This window comes from Lacerta agilis, chromosome 8, assembly GCF_009819535.1.
Source record: "Lacerta agilis isolate rLacAgi1 chromosome 8, rLacAgi1.pri, whole genome shotgun sequence".
NCBI classification, from domain to species: domain Eukaryota; kingdom Metazoa; phylum Chordata; class Lepidosauria; order Squamata; family Lacertidae; genus Lacerta; species Lacerta agilis.
Window position 1 is genome coordinate 5,841,311 of NC_046319.1, and position 27,882 is coordinate 5,869,192.

Genomic DNA, 27,882 nt, shown 5'->3' on the forward strand with positions numbered 1-27,882 from the left:
ATTCTGGACAACAACCACACAAGAAATATGTAAAATAACCAAGCAAGTGTTAGAAACCACCCCAGAATTGGTCTTACTAAACATCTTCCAAAACAATAATGCCCACTTACAACACAAAGAACTCATAATCCATCTACTCTCGGCATCCAGAAACATCATAACCAGACACTGGAAAGACCTGTCAGGAGTAAACATGGACCAATGGTACCAAGTAGTATGGGAAACAGCCCTACTAGAAAAAACTAACCAGTAAGCTGAAACAGACATGGGGACAAACAGAAGAAGACACCTTCACCCCGGTATGGTTCCCCTTCATCTCACACACAACCCAACAGGACAATGATAAAAATATACCGACAGCATACAAATCAATATGGCTAACCTGACCCAAAACACCCACCAACCCCACTCACACAGGAAACCAAAGATCACCACCGCCAACCACAAATGAACAATCACCCCATGCCAACCCCAACCTCTCTCACCGCCAAAGGAGCACAAGCAAACAACAGAGAACCTACACAAACAACGCTGACACCAAACCCTACTCATATCAAGTAAACAAGAAACATCGTCACCCCACCCCACCTATCTCCCTGTCCCACCCACCTCTCTCCCCCTTTTCTTCCCAATGTCTCAACAACAAAAACTGATTTGTAAAAATGTTATATGGAAAAATACAAGAGAGACATTGCACTACCTTGTAAATCAAGAAAATCTTTAATAAAAATATTTTAAAAAAGAAGAAGAAGGGGGCTCTCAGCAGACTGGAGAAGTAGGATAGGAGGACAGGAGCCAGTTTTTATAGTCTTGGTCCCCAAGTGGTTGTTCTTTATCGGTTAACACTGAACCTTTGAAGTGTGAGCCAGCCAGGACACTGGAACACAAGGGTAGCAGAACCCCACAACCCAATGCTATCACGAGACAGACTGTAACAACACACACTAGCAGAAGCCTCTGATCAGCCTTCAAGGGCAGCTCCTCGCACCGCAGTAGCCTAAGCTGCGCCATGAAGATGGACAGCTGCCGCTTGTTCGGACATGGAAAAGGGTCACAGCTGCCTCATCACCGGAGGGGCAAGTCACAAAAAAAAGCGCCCCTGTCCATCGCAACAATCTGGAGGTCTAGATCTCGCAGTTCGTCTCACAGCTAAGCTGATTTTAATTTAACAGGATTGCCTATGTCAACAGGAATTTGCTTTCACTTCATTCAAAATGTGCGGCAAACATTCTTAAACTCGTGAACTGCATACCAAAATGACCATGTGGCTGATATCCCAAAAGGGGACACGATTCCCTTCAGCTCTCTCTGCCGCCTACCTGATTCTCTCTTCCTACTCTCCCCCCTCTCCCAGCCCATTTTTCCTGGAGACCCCCAAGCAATTGTCATGTCCATCTTAACCCCTCCTCTGAAAGCCCCCCTTTCATCAGGTATTATTTTGGTGCGTCCCAACATACTGTTTCTTGCATTGCAGGGGGTTGGACATGATGACCTTTGGGGTCCCTTCCAAATCTACATTTCTATGATTCTTCAGCAGCTGGGACAGGCATATTTGGGGGCATTCCCCTGCTCCCTTCTGCCTCTCAGCATCTTCGTCCCATTCAGTATGAAGCATCTCCTTCTATTCTTTCCCTTCTCACTGGTGCCAGACAGCTAATCTCCCTCCTCGGGCATTTGGGCCTTACCCTGAGCCCCAGGAGGGAGCTGCTCTCCCAAGTGCAGATGGCTTGTAAAACATGCCTTTCCTTTGCCAGGAGAAAGAACAGGAAACCTCCCAGCTCTCTCACTGAGCATGGACTGCACCATGGGCTCCAGAAACAAGTAGCTGGAAAGCTCAAGGCGTTTGGAAAGGGGAGCATCTCTCACCAAAGTAAACAAACACCAAGACCAACATGAAAACAAACTGCAAGGCGCATAAGTACCAGGGGAACAACTAGGGGGAGGCAGTTGCGCCATTATATGGCATGGGGGGGGGAAGGTGTGCTAAAGGCTGAAAAGGAAATTGCAGAGAGGATGGATGAATTATCTGCATCATTGGAAATGTAAGGAAAGTGTCGGTACCTTTTATCATATGTGGTGGGAGTGTAAGAAGGTGAGGGCATATTGGGACATGATATATCATGAACTGAGAAAAATGTTGAAATATAATTTTGTTAAGAAACCAGAAGCCTTTTTACTAGGTATAATAGGTACAGACATTAAAAAAACAGGACGTTAAACTTTTCCAATACGCAGTGACTGCAGCTAGGATTTTGCTAGCACAAAGGTGGAAACAAGAAGAAACACCGACAAAAGAAGACTGGACAGTGAAATTGATGGAATATGCAGAACTGGATAAAATGACGGGAAGAATCCGGGAACAGCGGGACCAGAAATTCATCAAAGACTGGTTAAAGTTTACGAATTACTTGATAAACAATTTGCAGTTGAATACGCTAATAGGACTTCAAGAAGCTTTGTAGTTAAGTGTAGAAATATTATTGTAAGTAGGGTAGTTAGAGTGAGTAAGAGATTTATGATAATGTAAGCAATGATAGATTAAAGAAGTATAGTATTAAAGATATAATTCTGAATGCCATGTGGAAGGTCTGAGTGAAGTCAAGGCTATGTTAGCCAAAACTGAAAGAATGTATGTGAATGTATATTTTTATTTTTTGTAGTAATTTAGTATAAAATAATAAAAATTATTTATATAAAAAAGAATTATCTGCATCATATGTTAAGTCACCTTCCCCCCCTAAAGCACCAAATGTAACACAAGAACATACGAAGAACCTGCTGGATCAGGTCAATGGCCCACCTAGGCCAGCATCCAGTTTTCACACAAGGCAAAGAGATGCCCCTTCTGGGAAGCCCACAAGCAGCAGGACCTGAGCACAAGATCCCTCCCCCCTCCTTTGGTTTCCAGCAACTGGTAGACAACAGCATTGCTGCCTCCCTTAGGTGCCAACTCCCTGGGGCCCTGGGTACCCGAGCACCCACAAAATTTCCCATGAAGGGGCTCTGGACACCCACAATTTTTGGTGCCAGGGCCATGTACAGTGCATGGCACCCACTGCCCCGGGCACCCATGGTCACGGGGTCAAGCTGGCACTCCTGCTGCCCCCAACACTCCTTTCCTCCCAAAGGAGCTTCTCCTTGTCAGTAAACACGTGGATAAGGGTGGTCTGATGCTGCGCAGGTGTGAAATGGCACCCTGAGGTCTTCCGCTGGCACCCCATAAAGACTGAGTCTTCCCCCCCCCTTGCCATGCGGTGATGAGGGTGATTACCTCTCCTCCCCACCCCCAACAGAGGCATTCCTTTTGAGCATGACCAATGAAGAGATACCCAGTCAGGATAGAGTATTTTTTATGTATGCCACAACAGCGGCTAGAATTTTATTGGCAAGAACCTGGAAGGGTGAAGAGATCCCAACAGTGGAAGAATGGCAGATGAAGTTAATGGACTACATGGAACTCGCTGAACTGACCGCTAGAATCCGAGACCAGAGGGAGGAGACGGTGTCGCAAGATTGGAAGAAATTTAAGGACTACTTACTTAAATGTGTAAAATTGAATGTTTGAGTATTTGAGCAGAATTAATTAGAAGAAATGGCTTTAGCAGGTTAATGTAAGATATAATTGTTTAGAAGAAATTTGGGATGTGAATGATTTAATGGTATAAGAATATTTTAAGATATAGAATATAAGGGATGATTTATATTGGATAAGTAAATCTAAAGATTATTAAGAGATTTGGTAAAGGTTAATGGAAAAAGAAACAAAGTTACCTAAAGAGTATATATGACTTTAAAGGCAGTGGAGGGAACAGGGGAAGTCCCCTGAAGTCAAAGACAAGAGAAAAAAACAAAGATAGGTGTTGAGTAAGGTTTGTATGTGATCTTTCTTTGTTTGTTTGTTATTTTCTATTTTGTTTATTGTTTATTATGTATTATGTTTCTATTGTGTTTATGTTTGTTTTTACCTTGTTCTATTGGAAAATAATAAAAAACCTTAAAAAAAAAAAAAGACTGAGTCTTCCCCCCCCCTTGCCATGCGGTGATGAGGGTGATTACCTCTCCTCCCCACCCCCAACAGTAGATACTGCTGAAGGAAAAAGTTGGAAAGGAGTGGTCTTCTGTGGCTGTGAGAGAGAGGGGGGCAGAGTCACATGGCAGCGGCACAAGAACTGCTTAGAAAACAGGGGACCCAAGGAAGCAGAATGTTGCAAGGTTCAGGACTTTTCCCCACCCGGCACAAACTTAAGGAATTTGCTCCCACAACCAATGACGCCATGTTGGCTTCCAACCTGGCTGACCTTAAAGGGAATTTAGGCAGATTCGTGGAGGAGAAGGCTGTGGATGACCACTAGGCATGATGGCTATGCTCTACCTCCAGTAGGTGGGGGAGGGGGCTATGGACACCCACGCCTTCCTGTCCCACTGGGCAGGACACTTCTTCCGTACTTTTGAGGATAAAGAGGATCTCATGTCATGGCAATCTGTTTTTTGAGGGAGACTTCCATCCAAGAGCCCTGGGTGGAAGAGGAGGTATTCCCCGCCCCCACCCCCCACCCCTGTCATAAAATTCCTTCCCTAAGGATGCCCCTTAGGGGACTGTGAGTGGGGCCTTGCCTGCCACTCTCTTTTAATCACAGCCAACGGCACAGAATCATAGATTCATGGAACTGTGGAGTTGGAAGGGACCCCATGGGTCATTTAGTCCAACCCCCTCGGCTTTGTCCACCTTGACAATTTCCCGCACCAAAGAGCAGGTGGGATCTTCAGTCTGGAGCAGGAAAAAGGACCGAGAGACCTCTACTGCTACTGCTGCTCTACAATGGTGCCCCCTCCCAGCCCGTTTGCTTCATCTGCCACGCCCTCCCGGCCTCAAAACATTCTGGGCTCCCTTCCCACCTCTTTGGCGTCCCTCTTTTTCTTCTTTGCACTGTTTGCGGGTCTGACAAAACAGCTCCTGAGCTTGCGGAGCGGGGGGGTTTATAGACACAGGGGCGCACGGGAAGTTGCCTTGGGCAGTCAGATCAATGGCCCACCTAAGCACAATCTTTCCCACACTTACTGGCAGCAACAGCTCGCCAGGGTTGCAGGTACGCATCTCATGTTGGGGACTAAACGGGGGCCTTTTGCACCGCTTCTCCCCTGAAAATAAAGGAAGAACGACGAGTGGGGCAGATATTTACATACGTGGAATTGCAAACCGCGGAGGAAATCGCTGGCAGGGGCGCCCGAAAGCGCCGCAGCCGTCGAGGGAGGCTTTGCAAGGCGAATTACGCGCTCCGCGGCTCCTGCGCCAATAAAAGCTCCTTTTCAAACTTTAGACGCCGGAGGCTGCCACGCCCGTCGGAGCGCTCGTCAACTCTCGGGGACCCCAGGCACATCCAGTCCGCAAGAGGCCGATCTGTCAACCTGCCAGCCGTTGGTTCGGCTGCTCCCGATCCCTTCTTAGCCTTTACCAGGGAGCAGGGAGGAGGCCCAACCCCGAAACACCTCGCGGAGGGGGCTGGACGGGAGCGAGGCCAGTCCTGGCGCCGCCTCACGAGGAGACTCGGGCTGGAACTTGGAAAAGGTCGTCGGAGCCAACTTTTTACCCTGGAGAACCCCAGCGGACGACCCTCCCTCGGAAACTCAGCTGCCAACTTTTCTTGGCCGGACTCCCGTGCCTTTAACAACAGCCCGACGGGGCCCGATTCACGCCGTCAAGCAGCGCTTCCTATCCCCCGGAGTCCAGACCGCCATCCCGGCATCTGTGTTCGGGTGCGCAGTTCGAGCTCGACATGTGGCACAGGAGCCGCGCCGGAAAAAAGTTGGCAACCCTGCTTAATCTGGTTGGTTAGACGCCTAGACTGGCGCTCTTGGCCTCGCCCTTCCCTGGCTGTGAGGAACAACAACAAGGCAGAGTCCGCCGGGCCGGGGGTGCCTTATGGAACTCACCTCGGAAAGGAGTAGCTCAGCTCTGCCCGGCCTGGGGGACGCTTGCTTACCAAGCCGCCTCCCGCTCGACGGCCGCAAAAATTAGTCCAAGTATGCAGGAGGCGCAGCGGAAGGAAGGAGCGATTCCCCGCTAGCTTGGGGAGGAAAGGGGGGTCAGGCCAGACTGGCTTATTTGCCCCCCGCTCTGTCTTTGAGAGGTCTACGGCAGACAAACACCCAACAGGTGTACCCCCAACTGCCTCCTGCCCCCTTAGAAAGTCGCCACTTACCAGGCCGGGCGAGCGAGGCTGCTGCTTGTGGGGACTGCGCGGGCAGCGCCGAGCACCCGACGCCAAAGACTGCCGCTCCGAGGGCGCGCGCGTTGTGTGCCTGGGAGCCTCCGCCCGCCGCCGCCGGGGAAGCAGCCAGCCAGCAAGCGGAGCGTCGTGACGAAGCACGAGCGGGCCGCGCCCGGCTGGAGGAGGAGGCCTGCGGGGAGAGACGGGAGCCGGGCCGCCTCTGGGCCTGAGGATCAGGCCCTGCACTTGCCTCGCCTAGCCGGGGAGGGTTCTAGAGCTGCCAGCCCGCGCTGGGTTTGGACCCCCGTCTCAGTCCCACACATACCGCCCCCGTCTTTGACGGGCGCCCAACAGGTGCAGCGCTGCACCTGTTTCGGAGGTTGACGCCCTCCAGGCCATGACTTATCTGCCCCCACCGCATCCCCACGAGCTGGCAGTCATTGTGACACCTTCCCTACCCCGCGCCCAAAGGTGCTTCATTTCCCCCTACAAGAGGTGCTGAGATTTGGAGCCCCCGCCTTCGAGGCCAGCCCTGCCTGCGCACTCCTGCGCTCCCACTTGCCACTCGTGAGCCTCCCCAGGTAGTTTGAAGAAAGCTCACCCTGCCCGCCTCCTACTCCATTCAACTGTTTTCGCAGCTACACCCTGCTCACGCTCTGCCCCTTCCCCAAATGCCTCAGTGTCGCCCCCTACGGACCCTGCGCCGGAACCCTCCCGGCTGGGAAGGCCGAGGGATCCGACGCAGCAATCGCTTCCGCGCTCAGGCTCAGTCCCGGGCTGTTGCCTCTGCAGGGTCTTTCCTTCATGCCCGAGGAGCTTCTCCATCCACAAAGAGAGCAGGGCTGGACCACCAGGCCAGGTGGAGAGCGGGCAGCTGGGGGACGGGACGGACCATCGGAGAGCCCCATTTAAAAGGCCCAAGCCAAGGGGGGGGGGAGGGGACTTCAGTCCAAGCTGGACAGACCCTCCCGGGAAGGGCATCTCCGAGCGCCTCTGCGAAGAAGCAGCCGGCGACCCAGCTCGGATTGATTCCATTTCCATAGACTGATTCCACGCGACTCCAGTTCTGGGGGGTCCCATGCAACTTGCCCCCCCCCCGCAAAGCAGCAGCAGGGCCGGCGGGCAGCCTCGGCTTCCCTTGGACGTGGAGCTGCTCCTGCCGGGCCAGGGCGATGCCTCCCACTACCGAGGGCGCCTCCTCGCGCGCCCTAGCGGTGTCAGGCGCTTGGATGCCCTTGGCCGGGGCGGTGGCGCAGCCTCGCCCCGCAAGGCAGCAATAGGCGTCCTCTGGAGCCGGGGAGAGCTTGGGCCCAGCCGCCCCCCCCCCCACCTGCGCCGCGCCTGGCCCACCGGCCTCTGTCCGCCCTTGGAGCCATTCGCCTACCTTCAGAGGCGCGACGCGGGCCCGGCGGCGGGCGGGGCGCTGGTCCTTCCCGGCGGCGGCGCCATCCTCGTTGCTGCTGCTGTTGCTGCCGCCGCTCCTGCCTCCCGCATCTCTCGCCTGGCGCTGCGCGTTGCCAGCGCGACCGCCCGGCCGCCTCCCGCAGCAACCCGCGTGGGGAGGAGGAGCAGCCGCCTGCTGCTGCTGCGCAAGGCGGGGGAAGAGGCGAGCGAGCGAACGGCCGCCCCCTCCTCCTCTCGCCGGGCAGACGTCCTGGGGGGCCGCACGGAGCGCCTAGCCTCCACCAAAGGCGCCTTCCCAGCAAGACAATCCCTTGAGCCCGGCCCCGGCCCCTGCGTGCGCGCCCGGCACCTTGGAACTGGATGATGGCAGCTCTGGGCGCCCAGACCCCGGGCAGGATTGGAGCTGGCGATCTGCCCAGGCCGCCTGACCATAACACAGAGGGGAGAGGGCGGACTGCCTGGAGGCACACCTGCACCCCCGCCCCCGTCAAGCACAGCCCCTTCTCGTCCTTCTCCATGCCCCATTCGGATGATATTTAGGCTGGGGAGGGCGGGTTCGCACGCTCCGTGAGCGGGAGGATTAACTCGCCATTGAGCTCGACTGTCCTGCCCCCCAGCGAGGACGAAGGAAAGGGGGCGGTGGAAGCGTCTCCCTCCTTTTGCTCAGGGGCTTCTTGGCATCCTCGGCAGGACGCGCCACCCGGGCAACCCATCCGGCGGGGAAGCTCCAGCGCACACTCAGCCACCCGTACCGAGGACGTCCAGAGGGTTGCCTGCTGCCGCTGGAGCCGCCCTGCATGGCAAGATGGACGGGCCTGGCGCGTGGGGGACAGGCTGATCGCACGCACCACTGGGCGCAAGCCCTCCCCTGGAAGAGTCGGGGGCAGCGCAGGGGGGCCACCAGCGCCTCTCCGGGGAATTTCGCGTCCTTTGAATTAGCCTGATTGTCTCCGCGCAGTTCGGAGCTTCAGCCTCAAGCGCCTAGATGTTTTGGGGTGGTTTGACCCCCCACATTGCCTCATGAGGCTCATTAGTGTACCGTTATAACGCGACGGGAGGTTCTGGCAGAAGCGGTGGGCCGCTTTCATCCCTGGCCAAGATGCCCCCCCCCCACCTCCACGCATCCCCTCCTTGAAAAGAGCCTGCTGCGTAAACGGGCACAACACAGCAGCGGGCAGTACTGCGGGGCTCTGGTGCCCTCTGGGGCCTACAGATGGTAGGGCAACCGATTACTTTTATTTCAGGTCCATCATCATCATCATCATCACTAGTAGTACTACTACTACTACAGTATTTGTATACTGCCACCGTTTTCTCCAAGGAACTCATGACAGAAGATACGATAAAGGCATGTAAGATACGATAAGAGGCAGTAAAGAGAGAAGCAAGTTTTCCCCTCTCGCTGTCGTGTTAGATAGAAGCTGCAGGGAGATTCAGGATCTAGACACATCAAAGAAATGTTTCAGTTAAACGCGTTTTAAACTTTGTACAGTATGAGAAACCGGGTTAGCAAAAACGAAACTCCACAGCGCCATCTGGTGTCACAGTGTTAGGATGCATAAACAACGCACGTAAAGCGCTTTTTCTTTGCCAATGTAGCTGAACTTTTGGAACTCACTGTCACAAGACGGGGTGGTGGCTAGCGGCTTAGATGGCTATCAAAGAGGATTGGACGAATGCGAGGAGGAGGAGGAGGAGGCGGCTACCAAAGGCAACCAGTCAGGATGGCTTTATGGAACCTCCAGCATCAGAGGCAGTGTACCACTGAATACCAGCTGCTAGAGAACAGAAGCTGCAGAAGACTTCTGCCCTGCTGGTGGGCTTCCTGGAGGCATCCAACTGCCCCCTGTTCTCAACTATACCTACACGTGTAACAAGAAAAGGGAGGTGGCCCACAACTTGAAGCTCTTCCCTGCGTAGCAGAAGGCTTGTGGCCCTTTGCTCTGGGTTTGGAGGGGCTGCGGCAGCAGCATCTCTGTACGTCCTCACCCTTCTAGTGTTACTGGGGCACAATTCCCTTCAGGCCAAGCCAACAAGGGCGGGTCTCTCTCAAGTGACTCGCAGAGCCAGGAGGCCACCCTAGTTCTGTCCCAGCAGAAGAGCTCTGCAGCCACAAAACTCACACCCCGGCACTCGCAATAAATCAGTGGTTCCCAAACTACCCCCATGGACCGCTTGAAAACTGCTCAGGGTCTTAGCACCACTGTGCAAGATGCGGTGTGCTTTTTAAATTTTTGCTTTAAATTTTATTTCTTATAGTTTGAATACTTTAGAATACCGGTTGTAATGCAGGAAAAACACAATATAAGGGAGCACGCTGCTTGCAAGATACGTTCAGAGAAAGATCTGACTGCCCGGGAGTTGCGCTGCCTGTTGCACGGAGCGAAGGATCATAGATACTGTAATTGCAAGCCAGGAGGTATCCCAAGGGCCATCTAGTCCACCCCCTGAAATGCAGGAACCCTTCCCAGAGAGCTGAGCGCGGATGTTGAATAACACTGGACAAAAGCAGCAGCCATTGAAATGCCATTGGAAACGAGCCTGAGTGACCACTGTGTGTCCATCTTCGGCCGCGAATCCAGAGACGCGCCTGGAGTCTGGACGCTCTCAGTTCCCTGCCCCGCGCAGCTGCCAGGGGGAAAGCCCCGCCCCGCTTCCAGGGCCCCGCCCCTTCCGGCGGCGCCTGCGCACAGCCCCGCCCCGCGACCAAGATGGCGGCGCCCGCAGGAGGCGGCCTGGCCGCGCTGGTGAGCGTGAGGAAGAGGGGAAGGGGCGGCCGGGTTGCCATGGCGGCGACGTCGCCCTCCCCCTTTTCTCACCGGCTATATGTCTCTCTCTCTCTCTCTCTCTCTGTCCCACCTTGCAGGGCGCCCATGAAGCCGCCGCCGCAGCCGCCGCCCTCTCGCTGCCGGCCGAGGCCTACGGGAACGACGTGAGCGAGGGGCCGGGTGGGGAACGGGTGGCGGGCCGGACCCTCACGGGGACACGGGGGGCAGCCTGGTACCTCCTCCTCTCTCTCTCTCTCTCTCTGCAGCCCACCGTGGAGATGATCTGGGCCATGAAGGCCCACCAGCACGCCGAGGTCTACTTCAACGTGAGTCCTGCCGGGGGAGGGGAGGGGAGGGGGTGGGCAGCAGGGGGGGGGGGTCCTGCTAGGCCACAGGAGGAGGAGGGGAGCCCGCCCTGCCTTTGGAGGTGACAACGAAGCCGACACTGCATCGCCCCTAAATCCGGTCGCCCCCGCTCGGTATTAATTCGTCTTATTTGTCAACCTAAGGTCCCAGGGTGGGTTCAAACACAGTATGAAAGCAACTTCCAAGTATAAAAACAAGGCGAGTCCAAAGAAACATAAGCCATAAGCCTCGAGTGTCAAAAGACAAGGCAAAGAGGTGCATTCTCCAAGCCCTGGAGGATGACATAGAGGCTCCCAGGTGGAGGAAATGAAAGAGCAGGAGAGTGGCAAAAATGCCCCATTTGCTTGCCTATAGCAGGTTTTAGGCATTGGGGGGGGGGGGGAGCTGTGCTTCTGCATACACAGTGCCTGTGTGTGCTCAAGCACACTGATTTATTACATTTATAACCACCCTTTTTTCTCCAAGAAACTCAAGGTGGTGTACATGGTTCTTTCCCCCCCCTTAAGCCCCACGTAGGTTAGGTTGAGAGGCAGTGATGGCCCACCCCGAGCTTTCTCAGTGAGCTTCATGGCTAGCAGGGATTTGAACTCTGGTCTCCCAGGTCCCAGTCCTGCGGCAAAGCACACTTTGCTTGGCTCACTTAATTTAGTGTACACACTTGAGGGCATCCCCACATCCAGGTAATTGATGTTTGTATGACAGCGGTGCTCTCCAGGTAGTTCAGGAGCAGGTGTTTCTTCTGGCCTTTCAGCTAGCATTGGGTAATATCCTCAGCAGTGACTGGTTCATTGTATAAACTGAGGGCTTGCATAGCCTTGGGAGCCCAGCCACTAATTCTGATCACGTTTCCCTCCCACTGGGTTAGATAGAATCCAATTGCAAAATATCTCCTCTCTTCCCTGAGGGCTTAATTGATGCTCAGCAAAGGAGCTCCGAGTTCCATGGCTGAGGAACTGCTATATAAGCTTCCTCTGGCCACAGAAAGATGTGGAGCATGTAGGTGGGGTATCCACCGCATTGCGGCCAAGAGCTCCTGTTTCCGCAGGAAAGGGAATATTTCCCCCCTGGTTTAGCCTTCATGCTCTGGACACCTTGGGCATAAAGCTGCCAACCACCCCCCAACCTTAAGAGGGTGTTGGGAGCAATATAGGACAACCCTTTCCTAGCCCCACAGCTTCACCATTTGATGACTTTGGTGTCAATTACAGTTGGCAGGATTGGCCACATAATTGTCTATGCCCCTTGGGCATCTAGATCAATGCTTTGATGGTGTTTCCTGCTTGGCAGGGGGTTGGACTGGATGGCCCTTGAGGTCTCTTCCAACTCTATGATTCTAAGTAATAATAGTACCACTGTATTCCGCTCTGGTCAGACCTCACCTGGAATACTGTGTCCAGTTCTGGGCACCACAGTTCAAGAAGGATACTGACAAGCTGAAACGTGTCCAGAGGAGGGCAACCAAAATGGTCAAAGGCCTGGAAACGAAGTCTTATGAGAAACGGCTTAGGGAGCTGGGTATGTTTAGCCTGGAGAAGAGAAGGTTAAGGGGTGATATGATAGCCATGTTCAAATATATAAAAGGATGTCATATAGAGGAGGGAGAAAGGTTGTTTTCTGCTGCTCCAGAGAAGCGGACATGGGGCAATGGATTCAAACTACAAGAAAGAAGATTCCACCTAAACATTAGGAAGAACTTCCTGACAGTAAGAGCTGTTTGACAGTGGAATTTGCTGCCAAGGAGTGTGGTGGAGTCTCCTTCTTTGGAGGTCTTTAAGCGGAGGCTTGACAGCCACCTGTCAGGAATGCTTTGATGGTGTTTCCTGCTTGGCAGGGGGTTGGACTGGATGGCCCTTCTGGTTGCTTCCAACTCTATGATTCTTGGAGTCAGGTCTTGTCACCAAGTCTTTTCCTCATGTTTTGTAGGTGCTTTGAGTGTGAGCCCTGCATCACAAAACTGACGTGCAGAAGCCTTGCTTCAGTCACTTAACAGCCTGGATGAAAGAGCGGTGGTAGCAATCCTGTTTTCTGTTCTTCCCACTTAACCTTGCCTACTTTCCCCATGCGTAGCTCATTTCTTCAGTTGATCCCAAATTCCTGAAACTTACCAAAGCTGACGACCAGATCTACACTGAATTCAGGAAGGGCTTTAACCATCTTAAGATTGACGTGCTCGACTCTGAGGATCTTAAATCCGAACCTGCTAAAGAGGTTTGTGCTGGGTGTGTGAGGCTTGAGGCTGGTTGCTCTTGAGACTCTTGCTGGGCAGGAAGTAACTGAATGCTCTTCCTCCACAGAAATGGCGTCCATTCTGCTTGCAGTTCGATGGGGTAGTTGAGGACTTTAATTATGGCACACTTCTACGTCTGGATTGCAGTAAAGGTTACACAGAAGAGAACACAGTATTTGGTAAGGTTTCAGTTCTTCTGCTTTCAGTTGTGCTTCCTCTGGCCAGGTCAGAGTCATATAGCTGTGGAGTTGGAAGGGATCCCATGAACCATCTAGTACAACCCCCTGCATGAGGTCATGAGGCTGATGCATAGAATGGCTTTGCTGGTCAGTCCAAGAGCATCCTTGATGAATGAAAATGGAGCCTCCCACTGCACATGCACCCTCCCTCCAAGTCCTTTGTTCTGCATGTGTTTGCGGGGAAGTGTGGTGTATTAGTTGGAACCTGGACTGAGATCCCTAAGTGTCATGCCCATCCTAAAGAAAGTTCTCTTCCTAGCAACCAGGATCCAATTCTTCGCCATTGAAATAGCCCGTAACCGAGAAGGCTACAACAGTGTGGTCTACAACAGTGCCAAGAAAGCCAGCTCAGCCACAGAAGAGGTTAGCTCCGGGTGAGACGTTCTACTCTCAGAAAGGGCAACACATTCAGAATGGACGGGGATCATGGCTTTGCGCCAGCATCGACTCTAGCCGAGCTGCAGACTGTTCCTGTTTCAAGGCAGAGGTGTAAAAGCCACAGCTGCTGCTGCTGGAATGTTGTTTAAGGTGCCAAAATGATCTGAATAATGGATAACGGTGACGCATTTGTGGGCTCAGCCATAGCAACAGACTCTGATAATGTCAAGAGTCCGAATACTATGGAAACAAACTCAACATTAAAAGCTAAATTGAAAATCAGCAGCAGGTGAGTCCTAACTGGGACCTGGTTTTTGTACCCTCTCTCACTGATTCGCAGAATACAACAAACTTAAAAGCTGTGGGATGATCACCAACGACCATGTTAAATATGGTGACCAAGCTACAAGTCACACACTCACCCGCACTATGTAGGATACTGTCATGTTTACAAAAAATCTAGTTGGGACCAGTGATCTCAGAAAAATCTTGTAGGGTGCTGGTATGTTGTTCTATGCCTCTGTCTAGAATGAGTGTGCCTTTCATGTACCTAAGGCACCCACCCTTGCATGTGCTGGAGCCAAAAGAAAAAAAAGGCTTCCTCAATGTGGGTATTGACAGATACTCCTCTGGCAGCTCCTCTAACTTATCAGAGGATGGAACTCTGCAGCATAAAAAGGAGTTTGGAGAAGCAGTCCAGTCCTGTCCCTCACCCACCGGCAACAAGCCTGTACTGTACAATTGCACCTTATGTGGGGGTTTGGTTCCAAGGGTTCTGTGTATATGCAGAAATGTGTGCACTCAAGCCCTTTGAAGCCACTCCAGCACAAGCATCCCGGGGCTTCCAGAACTGATGTGCACATTAGAGAGCTTTGCTTCCCAAGAAAGGCAGAGAGCTCAAAAGCTTTTTGCACTGGGTTTTCACAGCACAAAAAGAACTTTGAAGCTCTCTGCCTCACTTGCATCTGAAGTTACAGGATTTCAGTCAGCGGCCTTCAACTGAGTATCGTTGAAATTGCACAAATTGAATGCATGTAAAATGCGACCGTATGCTGCGTGTGAGATCATTTTAACCTGGCTACTTTTGGAGATGGTTATGGTACCGTCACCTCTCCTCCCGTCCCCACTCTCGCCCCTCCACTATATTTTTCCAGCAGGGATGAGGAAGCAAGCAGGTGCTAAGAGGGTTTTGCCTACTGCCGGCAAGAAGTTATGCTCTTGTTCCCAGGCACCTGCCTGTTGGCTCGTGCGTCATCACACACCACCGTCATTTAACGTCACACAAGAGTAACACTCTGGCCTGGTTCCACACAGCTCAGTAGAAACCACTGAAGTTTATTTGCAGCCACAATGCTTACACTGTATGCAGCAAACACCCTTACAAGTCATCCAGCAATCTGCTCACGCAAAAAGGACCCAACACACAGTCGCCAGAGGAGAAAGAACAAAAAAGAATAAAAACCGAGGAGGTGCTATCTGGGAAGAGAAACCAGGGCAGGTTAGGGCTGGGCTTGGGTGGGTGGGGGGTGCACAGAACTAGCAGCAAGAAGAATGGGGAAGTACAAGGCAAACAGGTCATTTCCCCCCCATTATTTTCTCCAAGTAAATTTAAATATTGAAAAACATTGATGTTGGTGCAGCATTTTTTTTTTTGGGTGGGGGGGAAATGGACTTTTCTCAAGGGGATTTGTTACATGTCATGCTGGGCCTGCCTTGGTAGCAAGCCTGTGCCCACTCCCCACAGTCCCTACTGTAGACAGGTGTAGACAAGCAGCAGAGATGGCCTCAAGAAACCCATGGCCAGGCTCTACAAGGCTGCCTTTTGGGGAGGAGAGAAACTAGCTCAGGCCCTGAAGCAGATTCTCTATGCATTTTCCAGCAGCTGAGAAAACGAGGAGGTCCACACACGGAGGGAAAAAGCCAGGTGCAACTTTCTGGGGTGGGGAGGGGAGGCACGGACAGAGCAGCTCAGGCTTCCTTGGGCTGGCCAGCTGGGACCAGGCGGGAAGAGAGCTGTGTCAGTTTGATGGGGCAGAGGGGATGGACACTCACAGAACAGCATGGAGCATGGCATGGCTTTGAGTTCCTAACAAGGGGGGGGGGGGAGAGAGAGAAGGAAGATTGGGGTAGGATGGTGCAAGTTAAAAGGGATGTATAAGAAAAATATACATTTGGAATTTTACACTTCTTGTGCCCCTCTCTCTCTACACTGGTTACTAAATATAACTCTGCATTTTCACACCCCCTTGCCCAGGAACACGGCAGGCGGCCAGGAGACACAGCTTCCTCACTCACATACAACCCTCACTTCAGCATTGGTGCACTAAACTCTGTAAAAATTTCAGTCACACTTTTTTTTTTTTTAAACTTGAGTCAATATAAACCTTGTTCAAAATGTTATGAAAAAATGTACATGTTTATACAAGGCAGGCTGCGGCAGGACGCTGGGGTTCCTCTCCAACATTCACCCAGGGAAATACGCTGGTCTCCCCCTTGCTCCGCCCCCCAAGGAAACGAGCCCCCTCTGCCCTGGTGAACTTTTTTTTTTCCAACACCCCTTCCTCCTGCAGCCTAGCCCCAGGGACCAGCAGGGATCAGAAATGCCCTTTTGTCTTTCCATCGGAAAAGTTAACCTCCCCGGCCCAGGCCAGAGAGAGGTTCCTCGCGAGATGTCAGCTCATCATGTCGTTGCTGTTTACCCCATAGGCGGAGTTCTTCATAGAGTCATTTACCTCCCGCCGGAATGCAGACAGGTTCTGTGTAAACCTGCCAAGGAGGCAAGCCAAAGTTGGGTTAGAGAAAGCGGGCAAAATCCACCATCACAAGATGTTCGTCAACCTATTAAATACAGGCAGCAACCACTTTAGGCATGTCCAATTGACATGCGATCGCAAACGGGTGGGCCTTTTGGGGCTTGGAAGAAGGCAGAATGGGGTGGGGTGCATTTAAACGCGCTCTGCTGACATGCACGGGGGCTGGGAAAGGATGCTCAACATCTGTACTGACAACTGAACTCTCAGAATCACTTGGAAGGCTGCTCAGTGAAGTATAAGGACAGTTCTCAATTTTGCTGCAGGGATGTGAATTGGTAACTTCATTTAAGGCACTTTAAGAAAAGCAACTGAAAATAAAAGTGTATAGCCCTTTCTTGAGGCACGGCAAGTCGGCGTTTGGTAAAGACTTGCAGGGGTCATAATTTGTGTCCTGGTTTCTTGCGAGGTTCTTTAGACCCGGACTCTCTTCCCATTAAGTTCTAGCCCTCTCTGATCTTTCCCTTAAAATTGCTTTAACACCCCCATTCTCTGAAAATCTCTTGGTTTGAACAATAATTCTGTAATAATCAGCTAGAAAGTTAGGCTGATAGCAGCTGTGTGCACACATTCCCTGAAGCTGGGCCTATTGGTACCTGCAAAATATTCTTGGAATGGGTTTCGACAGCCACCCTAGGCAGGCTGTCCTATCCCTGAACTGCTCTTCAAGTTGGGAAGACATTCCTAATGGTTGGGGTGGAATGGCCAAAGCCAAGTCTGCTCCCTTACTTTTGGTCAAGAACCGTTCCCTCACCAATTTCCTTTCTGACATTCGAAAGCTGTGGACATTTCCAACTTTCCACTCCCACCTCCCTAAAATAATCTGTTTAGGACAGTTTAGCCTGCAGAACAGGCTTTGCAAAGTATTATATTCTTCTGCTCAGGGCCTTGCCAATTGGGAAATGCCAGGACTTAATGAAAAGGGCACGTGGGGGCAGAGGGGAAGACTGCTTTAAATACTTGCAAGTACATGGTACTTGCTTCTGCCCTCAAGTAAGAGTTATTGTGAACATTCCCCATTCCTAATATCCGCCCCGTGTCTGAGCCGCTAGTGTTGCCCAGCAAATTCCAAGCAGTTCTTACGGAGATCATGACCTCATATGTTTTCCAGTTACAGAGAGAAGCTCTAGAGGCAAAGAGTCTCCCCTGATGCCTGCGGTGGCTCCTGGGGGGGCCTTGAGTTGCTGGCAGCCTCAGGGGAGATTTCCATCCCCAGCTGTTATGCAGTCTGCTTTCTGCAGCACAGGAGAGATACTGACCTATCGCGATTCTTGGTGAGCAAATTACGCTCTATGCCTTCCATGAGATTTTCGAAGCAGAGGTGCATAGCTTGCTGCTTCTCTGGAGGCTGGCTGTTCACTATACTGTTCCGTAGGTCTGAGAAATACTGGAAGGGGGGAGAAAAGAGGAGATGCTGGTTAAGCTATCCGAGGGACTGTGCTGACAGGAGTCGGCATCTCCTGAGCGCTCCTTTTAAGGAGTCCCAGCCATTGAACAACTCTCCAAGAAGTTTCTTACCTTTTCATTGAGCAGTATCAAACCAAGCAGAGGCCGAGACATGGACCACTGATTCCTGCAGTCCTCAAAGATGATGATATTCAACACTGTTGATAGCATCTAGAAGGAATGAACCAAATCAAGCTAGCTGTTACACTCTTCAGAGATCACAGGGATTATTTTTTTTTAATAGACATATGACTGAACGGAACCATTTAAAGGGGGAAGGGTCTGCTGCATCTCTGCTTGTAGACAGTCAGTCAAGGAAACTTAACTCTGGGTGATGGTAATGTGCATCCCTAAGCACACCAGAAGACTCATCCAGTCTGTTCGGTGTGACCTGGATGAGCATGACAGGCATCAGCTAAGTAACTACCCTTGCTGGGCTGGGGCACAGGCTCTCTCTCACCCTGTCCAGTAGCCTTAACTGACCCTTGGCAGGTGCACACACGAATAGCCACACAAGAATTCTCAAGCTTGCACTGAAAGGGAGGAGTCGGGAGGCTGCAAATTAGCATCTTGTCACAGGTGCTTGCCGACTGGCCTCTCGCTCATCAGGTCTCCTCTCCCCTCAACTGTTGGGGCAGCCATTCTCCATCAGATGGCCTCAGTGGGAGACACAGGGAGCTGGCCTTATTCCATCTGCTTTGCTGGATGCCCAGCTCCACCAGGCACCTCCTGCTCCTGAAGATTGTAAACCTGTGGGTAGGGACTGTCTTGTTTGGATTGTATGCAAGCCCCTCTGGGAGTCATTTTGCCTGAAGAATTGGGTACAAATGCACTAAATAAATCAATGTTGGGCCTCAGCAATTCAGCTCCATGAGTGTCATAGGATTAGCCAAGGAGGCCACCCGCTGCCACCACTACCAGCACCCCCCCCATACCTGCTGGATCATCTCTGGGTGCTGCTGCATGATGTGCAGGAACCGGTCGCTCTCCTGCGTCAGGGGGGCAGCCCTCTTCTTGGTGCTGCGGGAGAGCTGCTTGAAGAGATAGGTGACGATGTGGTCCAGACAGGAGCAGCAGCCAGTGCAAACCATGGTGTCTACAAAGACAGGAAAGAAGGGGCAGAGTGGGGTGACTCCCAATACCTCAAGGACCACCTCTCCCCATATGAACCGACCCTGACTCTGTGATCATCATCTGAGGCCCTCCTTCGTGTGCCTCCTCCACAGGAAGTCCAGAGGGCGGCAACACGAGAACGGGCCTTTTCAACAGTGGCTCCCCGTCAGTGGAGGCTCGCCTGGCACCATCATTCTTAAATTATCTATCTAGGTGCCTATGGCTGCAAGCTTGTGATGCGTCTCAATTGCCTAGTCTCCTCCTCCTGACCCGTTCTACCACCACAGGCAGCTGCCTCACAGGGAGGCACCCCACCCCACCCCACAGGTCACTGGCCCCTTGGATCTTCCTCCCCACCTGCTTCCTCTGCTCATACATCCCCCGACTGCTCAGGCTCCTGCCCATCCCTGACACATCCAAGGGGAGACACAGAGAACACGGATACACTCACCTAGTGCTGTGAGACCTTCCGAAATGGAAGAAAGAATATACATGATTACGTGCGGCTCCAGGCTAGCTATAAAATTCATGTGGTCCTGGGTGAGTACTTCCAGTAATGAATAATAGGACTGGCTGAGTTTAGGGTAGTCCTGCAAACGAAGGAAGGGAGAATGTGGGCATGAGAGATGTGAAGAGTCATTTTCTGGCGCGTCCCAAAACTGCTACAGGGAGCAACAGCACAGTGCTTATACAACCCCACTGCAACCCTGCTGTCAGAAGCAGTATGTTTCAAAGCATCTCTCCCATAACAGGGGAAATATACCTGCTTGATTGTTGAGCTTGTGCAAGGCCCTAGCCCATGTACCGTGAACCCTCAACACCAGAATTTCAAGGTGTGTGTTTGCAAAGAGAGGTGGTAAGTAAGAGGAGGAATTTGTGGTTTTATTCTCCACAGCACACTTTCTCGTTCTTCAGCATCTACCGACCAACTTCCCATTTGGGTCCCACAACGCCACATGGTTTTGTCTACCAAGGGGCATTAGCCTTCCTGCCCAAATCACCCGTTAGTAGCAACATGCAGGATTAAATGCAAACCTTGTAGCACAGGTTGTCAAAAACTACATAGGGGGAAATGCATAAAGGCATGAAAAAGGTGGAATCTTAACTGTAAAAGCTCTGAGAAGGAAAATATTGATAGCAGGTTGCCCATCTGTGGCGCAGGGTAACTGCAAACCAACTGTGACATTTGTGCACAGGCAAGCGCAGTAAAACAAGGGGCTATATGCGAAGCAGTGCTGAGCCAGGATCCCATCAGTGCAAGGATTATCACTAGTGCGACCTAACTTCTTCCCCTCCACGCCTGCAAATCTGTTCCAGGGGCTCTTCCAACCCTCAAGCAGGTTTGAGGATTGTGTGGGGAGAAGTATTGTTGTGCTAGTGACAATCCTTGCACTTGAGTTCGTGGAATGCTGCCCAAGGTGCCCCAAAGTGGGGGAAGGTTTGAGGGCCTGGTGCCAGGCGGACAAGCTCACCAGAAGGTCGCTGTGGGGGATGGAGAGCAGGAGTTTGATGAAGGTTTGCAAGGCGTTATCAAGCGCATCGTCCCCATACAGACGGAAGACACCGAAATTGACGTAGCTGCCACTCAGCGCAGCTTTTAACATGGAGAAGCAGATGGAGATCCCTTTGAGCTTCAAGGCATACACTTGATCCTTTGGAACCTCCCCCAAGGTTAGGATGCGATTTCCTGCAAAAGCATTTTTTTTTTAAAAAGGCTAGTTATCTCAACTCTGCTCAGTACATTCCCCCTTTAACCTCAGCCCAAAGTATATTATTCTCAGGAGGTCAACAGAGAAGTGGAAGTCGAAAAGCCACACTGAATGTGCAGGAGACCATTACTTCCCCTCTCAACTTCACAAGGGGTGAGGCCGATATCAATCCTTATATCGATACAGAAAGGTGCTTTTTTAATGTACTCCTGTTTTTAAACGTTATTTTTATAACGCAGCATAGTTTTCCCTCTGTTGCTGCTCGCTATGACCTTTGGTTCTACTCTAAAACAATCCAAAAATTCATGTGAATAACCTAGCACAGAATGTAATTAGAGAAGAAAAAGTGAGACTGTCAACAGCGACTTTGGAAAAGTGCCAGAGGGCAAGGAAGTTCTGGGGGAAGAGCTATGGCCTGGCTTTTTATTTTTTTGGCAAGAAGGTATTTTCTCCCTCCTGCTCCAGGTCTTCAGACAGCCTGCCTCCTCCCCCCACCCTGTTTATTTATTTTTAATAAGAATTTATTGATTTTTTTAAAAAATACAAAATTAGATACAAAATACAAAACAAACAATACACAACACCACCACTAAAAAAAGCAAAAAACAAAACCTCACAAACAAACATCTACTTAACTAAACTAATCTTATTTATAACATTATTTTGGGGACTTCCTCACGTCCTCTCTTCTGCGTTCATTTCAAATATACTGTAGTAAGTTTATAACACCTTTAAATTCTTCTTTCTCAACTATTCTTAATCCTTATCTATCCTCTTATATCTATGATCTTATTCCTAACCAATAATACACAAAATCACAATTCTACCTTCTTATATCCTGTTTTAACCTGACAATTTAATGCTATCGCCTATACTATCCTCTGATTTCAATTTCAAATATCTAACTTCTCACGTCATTTCAAATATTCTTTAAATTTCTTCCAATCTTCTTGCACCTTCTCCTCCCTCTGGCCCCCCACCCTGTTTAAGGCCAGTCAAGGAGTGGAGCATCTCTTGGTCATCCACTGCAACCTAGTGCAGCCCACCAAGGGAGAAAAGTGACGCCCGTTCCCTCGAGAGACCCACCATAGGTAGTTATCATTTTACTCGTCTCCCGGAAGAGCAGGATGCCATTGGGCGAGGAGACATCAAACTGCAGCCTCTGGGATCTGGAAGAGGAAGCAACAAAGATGTGAGTTGGCTGAAGTATGGGGAGAAAAAGAGCTGGAGCTCATATAATGGCCAATGATAGGTCCATCCTCCATTAATTTAGCTATCCTTTTAAAAAGCTACTGAAAACATAAAGCCATTATGGTCTCTTGTGGAATTCTTGTGCTCAAAGGACTACTCCTGGTTTGTCCAGATCTTCAGAGGCCCCTGCAAACAGAGGCAACCAGAGGGCAGGGGGTCTTCTATGCTGTTTCCAGGGAGAACTGACCTGGTTCCTGTGGTTACACTTAAGCTTCTGGTGAGTTTTATGTTGTGAACTGCCCTGTGATCTTTGAGTGAAGGGTGGTATCCGAATAAATAAATAAAATAAACAAATGTTTAAATGTTCTCCTGTGATTGTTTCTTGCATTGCTCTTTGTTACTGTTAAGTCTGCTTATTCAGATTTATTTCATAAAATTTATACGCTGTTTGTAAAAGAAAAGAAGCAAGCGGTTTACATAAAAGGTAGAACAATATTATTATTATTATTATTATTAACAGTAAGAAAAAATGACAACAGTAATTTAAGATTTTCAAAAAGTTCAAATAACAATAAACCAAAAACAGATTAAAACTCACATCAGCTTTCTAAACATTTGTGAAGGCTTGTCTGAACAAAAATGTTTTTTTTAAGCAGGCACAAAAAAGAATAATATAATGAAGGTGCCTGCCTGGTGTCAAAAGGCAGGGATTTCCAAAGTGCAGGTGCCACCACACTAAAATACTGAGTCTTTACAAATGCAGAATAGGTATTACATAGCACCTGCAGTAGTGCCAGTTCCGCCCAGTGGGCATATATGAAGCAAGGTGACCTTGTAGGTAAGTTGATGGTGGTGCCCTGGAAATTATTAACTGAAAGGCAGTGTTTATTAATTGTTTAACAGCACTTCTGACACAAAAATAACAACCTGTTTAACTCTCTTGCCAATACTGGATTGTTAGAACCACTCCTCAGCCCCTCTCTTCCCCTTATCCCGGCAAGGCCCCTGCAGATATAAGAATGGCCCCCTTGCATTCCTAGGCAAGTCAGCCCTGGCAGTTCCAACCCTCTTCCCACCTACCTGTTGTGCACCAGCTCGGCCATCAACTTGAGCACAGGTGTGGTGCAGGCTGGGTCGTGGTACCAGAGCTCAACTGCCCGCTGCAGGATTGGCATGTAGGACGGGTAGCTGTGAGGCAGACGTTAAGGAGGCAACAGTGCTTACAGGATGACTTTAAACGTTCAGGTTCTTAAAACTCGGGGCGTTATTTGGCTAAAGGTAGGACAGCATGGGTACTCACAAAAGATACCTGATGTTGCCAGATTAGGGTGCAGATAATAAGTTTGAAAAGTGGACGAGTACTTTACTGGATCCCTTCGGCTGGGACCCACTGCCACCACTATGTCTGCACCTTATTTGTGGTTTCTCTTCCCTGGCCACAGTCATGTAGCCTCCCCAGATGTCACGACAGGAGGAATTCTACAGGTGGCACTCCGTGGCCCGCATGCCCTGCTTCTTGATCGGGGAACATCAGACAGTTTTGCTACTCCATGGAAAAAGAACAGATTAAGGCCAAGGTCTGGTAGGGGACTCAATTCTCAATGAAGCGGCTGATGGCCCATCACCTGAGCTGCACTATCATCAGGAGGGTTGAAGGCAACACAAGGCAGTTTTCAGCAGTGGCAGGAAGAAGGAAGGGACATACATAAGGATTAAGGATACATCCACTCGAAGAGCATCATAAAGCTGGTCTTGGCGTTGAAGGCAAAGGCAATTCCCCTTAAATCTCTCACCAGGCCAACCAACGTCCTCTGTGTGAAGGGAGAGGTGTGGGTTAGGGGAAAGAAGCAAGAGTTCACCCAAAAGGAAATGTAGAAATTGATACAGTATGATCAGACCTTGTGCTTGGGTTATGTTCTGAGGATGGTGCGTACATGCAAAACCATGTGCGCTAAAACCATTCCTTGGAATCACTCCTGCACAAGTATCCTCGCCTTCCAGACCTGGTGCGCCGAACAGGCCTTGCCCCCCAAGCAAGGTGGAAAGCTTTTAAACATTCCACCTTGCTTACCAGGCAAGGGCTCTGGGATGCTCTTGTGGGTCATCCGAGTTCCCACGAGAGCACCCAGAGCCCACGTGCTGAGCAGGACTTGCCCATTAAGCAAGTTCCTTCCGTGCCAGGAAAACACGCTGCAAAAAGAGCTTTTGAACTCTCTGTCTTGTATGCATTTAAACTGTGCAATTTCAACCAGCCCATTTCCAACCACGCACGGTTGAAATTGTGAGTCAATTGCACGTAAGATGAGATCGTACTGTACTCCCTGAGCAACAGCATCGGAACACAGTTCAGCTCAGTGCTCATCTTCCCCCCATAGTGGGAAGCCACGGAGCACATTGCGTGCATCTCACTGGTGGAAAGAACACCCTTGAGTCCCCAGACACCTACATCTACAGGCCCATTGTCTCATTCTTCCTGCCCTCTCGCTCACTCTCAAGGCAGGGCTTGTGCAAGAAAACTGAAGCATCCATCAGGAGGAGGGCTTGGCACAACGCCGCTGAGACCAACCAAAAAGTCTGAATAACTGGCATTAAACTAAACCCCTCAAGATAAGAGAAGGAAGGAGAGGGACACAACAGACTCTAAGAAGAACAGGTCAGGGATACAATAGCAGAGATTATCCACATTACAGAAGCCCTAAGAGCCACAACTGGCTTATGCCAGCAGCAGCAAGACAGCCAAGAACTAATATAGCCCCAACTCTCCTGGATGTTAAGCCTGGGTGGGTTCTCGGTCACTCAGTGGGGATGGGGCAGGCTTCTCTCTGTTGGCTAGAGATGGAGAACAGCCTGCTTCCTCTGGAGCAGGGGTAGGCAACCTAAGGCTCGTGAGCCAGATGTGGCCCAATCGCCTTCTCAATCCGGCCCGCGGATGGTCCGGGAATCAGCGTGTTTTTACTTGAGTAGAATGTGTCCTTTTATTTAAAATGCATCTCTGGGTTATTTGTGGGGCATAGGAATTCATTCATTCCCCCCTCCCCCAATATAGTCCGGCCCACCACATGGTCTGAGGGACGGTGGACTGGCCCACAGCTGAAAAAGGTTGCTGACCCCTGCTCTGGAGCAAAGAGTACAGGTGGCTGTGGAGTAGGGCTAGGCAGCCAGCTCATCTCTTCCACGATGCAATCTCTTCCATCTTACCAGGACTTCCCAAGGTTTCTGGTCAGGTGACGGGAAAGATGGGGGACCTACTTCTTTGACACACTTTGTTGGGAACCTCGAATAAACGGTGTACTCTGCCATTCACCAGGTGGCTTTGGAAATGCCAAAATGCTTCTGAATCACTTTGCACACAGAAAGATTCAGACCCTGGTGTCCAAGTCTTGGTGGCTTAGCCAGGCAGCTTTGGTGATGTGCTATCACAGCAACTGAACCCTGGTCTCTGTTTTTCAGTTACAGGTGGGTAGCCGTGTTGGTCTGCCATAGTCGAAACAAAATAGAAAATTCTTTCCAGTAGCACCTTAGAGACCAACTGAGTTTGTTCTTGGTATGAGCTTTCGTGTGCATGCACACGAAAGCTCATACCAAGAACAAACTCAGTTGGTCTCTAAGGTGCTACTGGAAAGAATTTTCTATCCTGGTCTCTGTGTTTGTCCCAGGAGAAGGATAAGCTTTGTGAAGACAACACAGGCAAGAGCCTGAAAGGGTGGGCTCAGAGCTGGCGACAGAGATTCCCAAGAAGTCTAGAGTGTCTCAGATGCATTCAGAGGGAGTAAATCTGGTGGTTGCCTGGTGCCTCTACTGCACAAGATGAAAAGGTGCTCAAGGTACAACAATTAACTTCTAAGTTAACCTTTTTCCTGGGCAAGAAAAATACCAGGCGTATACATCAAGAGGTGAACAAGACACATATCTCAGTTAGTTACTCTATTTGTTTTCAGTATTTAAAATGCCATTTGTTTTGTTTGTTTTTGTTTTCCATTACTGAACTGGAGCAAGTGCATTTGACTTCGTTAATCTCACATTTTTGTTTCCATTTCTTTCGGTAGGAAATCTAGCTAGTCTTTTGCTGTATAATTGTAGGGCTTTCCGTCCAAATGACATAAAACTGAAAAGCATCCTACAACTCTTTCGACGGTATCAGACTTGCTAAATTTCAAGTGGAGAAGACAAACGGCCCATTTTATAGGAAACTTTTAAAGGTGCAGACAGAGTCAGACTGCCCTTTTCTCGCTACCTGCAACCTATAAAAGCTGTTCCAGACAGTTTCAAATTTTCACCCCAAAAGAAACAAATGGCTTTCCCCCCTCATTTAAAACTCATTCTTTTGAATTACCATTTGTTTTTATACTTAAAGCAAATGGGGTTCTTTCACTTTGTTTTTTAAAATTCATTTTAAAAAGCAAACATACACCCCTATTGTACACCCCAAACATTTCTGAGAATCTGGAATTGTTTTGTACTGTGGATATCAAGCAGATATTGCATTGCCAGGGAGGCTAGGGTGTATTTTTCTGAAGACGCGGACACTGGTGACATTAACTGGTCAATGTACGGCCAAAACTGTTGCTAGGATGATCCCCTCCTCCCCCGTTCCCCTTCTGGCAGCAGGGAAGGTGTGAATTGTCAAGGGCACATTTGGCTGGTGCTGGGACTCTGGTTTGTTCTAGGAGCGATGGTGTCATCTGACATCAACGCTGCGCCCCGATCCTGCAATCCTCTAGCCCCCAGATGGGTGGGGTACAAATAAAATAAGAGTAAGAATAATGTCTCAATTAGCATGTCATTGAGGGCTTCTTCCCAGAATAGTTTGCAACTCTGACCAGGAACCACAGAAAGGTTTGTTTTAGAGGTCGTTTCCATGATTCTGTGTTTAGGCCATAGATTCATTCTAAGCACACCACCATCTTGTCGTGGGATGAGAAGAAAAATAATAATAATCGCATACAGGCTAGCATCTGCTGCCTGTGACAGTTTCAAGAGTAATGTGAAATGATCAGGGCCAGATAAGAGAAAAAGCCGGGGAGACAGCCCCCCTCTGTTGCCAACTGGGGTATAAATGGGTGGGAAATAAATAAATAAACATCCATGATGAGAGTCTGTTTGCTGAGTGGTTGTCTGCCCACCTCTCGCTGAATGAAATTAAGCGCTGGTCATTGCTCTTTTCAGGCCAGGATTGCATGAGGAGCCTGATGGCTTAGCATCCTGAAAGCCCAATGAGGTCTGTATGCAGTGAGTAAAATTTTAAGCGGCCAAACAGAGGCAAAGCACTGCAGAAGGAGGAAGGGGAGGGGGAAAAATTACTGGTAGCCAAAAGAGAATGAGGAAGTTCAGAGAGGCAGAAAAGCTCTGACAAACGTCTAGTCCAGGGGTAGGCAACCTAAGGCCCGTGGGCTGGATGCGGCTCAATCGCCTTCTCAATCCAGCCTGTGGACGGTCCGGGAATCAGTGTGTTTTTACATGAGTAGAATGTGTCCTTTTATTTAAAATGTATCTCTGGGTTATTTGTGGGGCATAGGAATTCGTTCATTCCCCCCCTTGTAGTCCGCCTCCCCCCACATGGTCTGAGGGACGGTGAACCAGCCCACAGCTAAAAAAGGTTGCTGACCCCTGGTCTAGCCTCAACAGCAGGCAGGACCAGGAATTTGAGGGTGAGTGTGTGTTGAGGGAGAGCCTCCTCCTAATGGGCCTGATGCAGTATGCTTGATTTATAAAAGACCTGCCTTGAGCCCAAGTCAAAGGATACCATCCTCCATCGACAGGTAATCCCTGCTTCAGATTCTGAAGGAAGCTGGCCATCACTAGAGACCTTATGTGGAAGAGCCCTCTAGGTCGCACACACAAGTTGAGAGAGAGCCTCTAAGCCAGATTTTGCCAACCAGGCGCCCACTAGAAGTTTTGGACTACAGTTTGCATCAGTCCCAGTGAGCAGGTCCATTGGCTGATAGATTAAGCTGAAGTCCAGAATGTTTTTGCCAAGCAGGCGAAAGAAGCTCTCTGTGGCTTGAAGGCTTGTGCGAGGAGG

The 27,882-nt window shown here is 50.3% G+C and overlaps 3 protein-coding genes across 6 annotated transcripts in view; 1 reads left to right on the top strand and 2 right to left on the bottom strand.

Annotated features, from left to right (window-relative positions):
* The window catches only part of DMTN (dematin actin binding protein), a 66,359-nt gene extending 58,527 nt beyond the window's left edge, over window positions 1-7,832 (bottom strand). Inside the window, exon 1 of one of the 3 annotated variants that reach the window (XM_033159192.1) lies at window positions 7,594-7,832. The gene's annotated coding sequence lies outside the window, so the exon portion shown is untranslated. Of the gene's footprint in view, window positions 1-6,200; window positions 6,305-7,593 lie in introns of those variants that run through there. The other 2 variants (XM_033159189.1, XM_033159190.1) reach the window with 2 other exon arrangements.
* A 2,464-nt stretch (window positions 7,833-10,296) lies between these two features.
* LOC117052340 (protein PBDC1-like) lies at window positions 10,297-13,873 on the top strand. The gene is made up of 6 exons (XM_033159193.1): window positions 10,297-10,360; window positions 10,480-10,545; window positions 10,648-10,707; window positions 12,815-12,955; window positions 13,042-13,153; window positions 13,473-13,873. The coding sequence occupies exons 1-6, from the start codon at window positions 10,325-10,327 to the stop codon at window positions 13,589-13,591; spliced, it is 534 nt and encodes a 177-aa protein (XP_033015084.1). The 5' UTR covers window positions 10,297-10,324; the 3' UTR covers window positions 13,592-13,873.
* Window positions 13,874-14,891: 1,018 nt separating this feature from the next.
* XPO7 (exportin 7) overlaps window positions 14,892-27,882 on the bottom strand; it is a 54,560-nt gene continuing 41,569 nt past the window's right edge. For both annotated transcript variants that reach the window (XM_033159194.1, XM_033159195.1), the window contains 9 exons: window positions 23,583-23,671; window positions 22,941-23,048; window positions 21,756-21,838; window positions 20,433-20,647; window positions 19,412-19,550; window positions 18,783-18,943; window positions 17,920-18,018; window positions 17,661-17,788; window positions 14,892-16,357 (listed from right to left, as the gene is read on the bottom strand). In XM_033159194.1, the coding sequence (XP_033015085.1) occupies window positions 16,264-16,357; window positions 17,661-17,788; window positions 17,920-18,018; window positions 18,783-18,943; window positions 19,412-19,550; window positions 20,433-20,647; window positions 21,756-21,838; window positions 22,941-23,048; window positions 23,583-23,671 (1,116 nt within the window). In that variant the 3' untranslated portion in view covers window positions 14,892-16,263. The remainder of the gene's footprint in view (window positions 16,358-17,660; window positions 17,789-17,919; window positions 18,019-18,782; window positions 18,944-19,411; window positions 19,551-20,432; window positions 20,648-21,755; window positions 21,839-22,940; window positions 23,049-23,582; window positions 23,672-27,882) is intronic.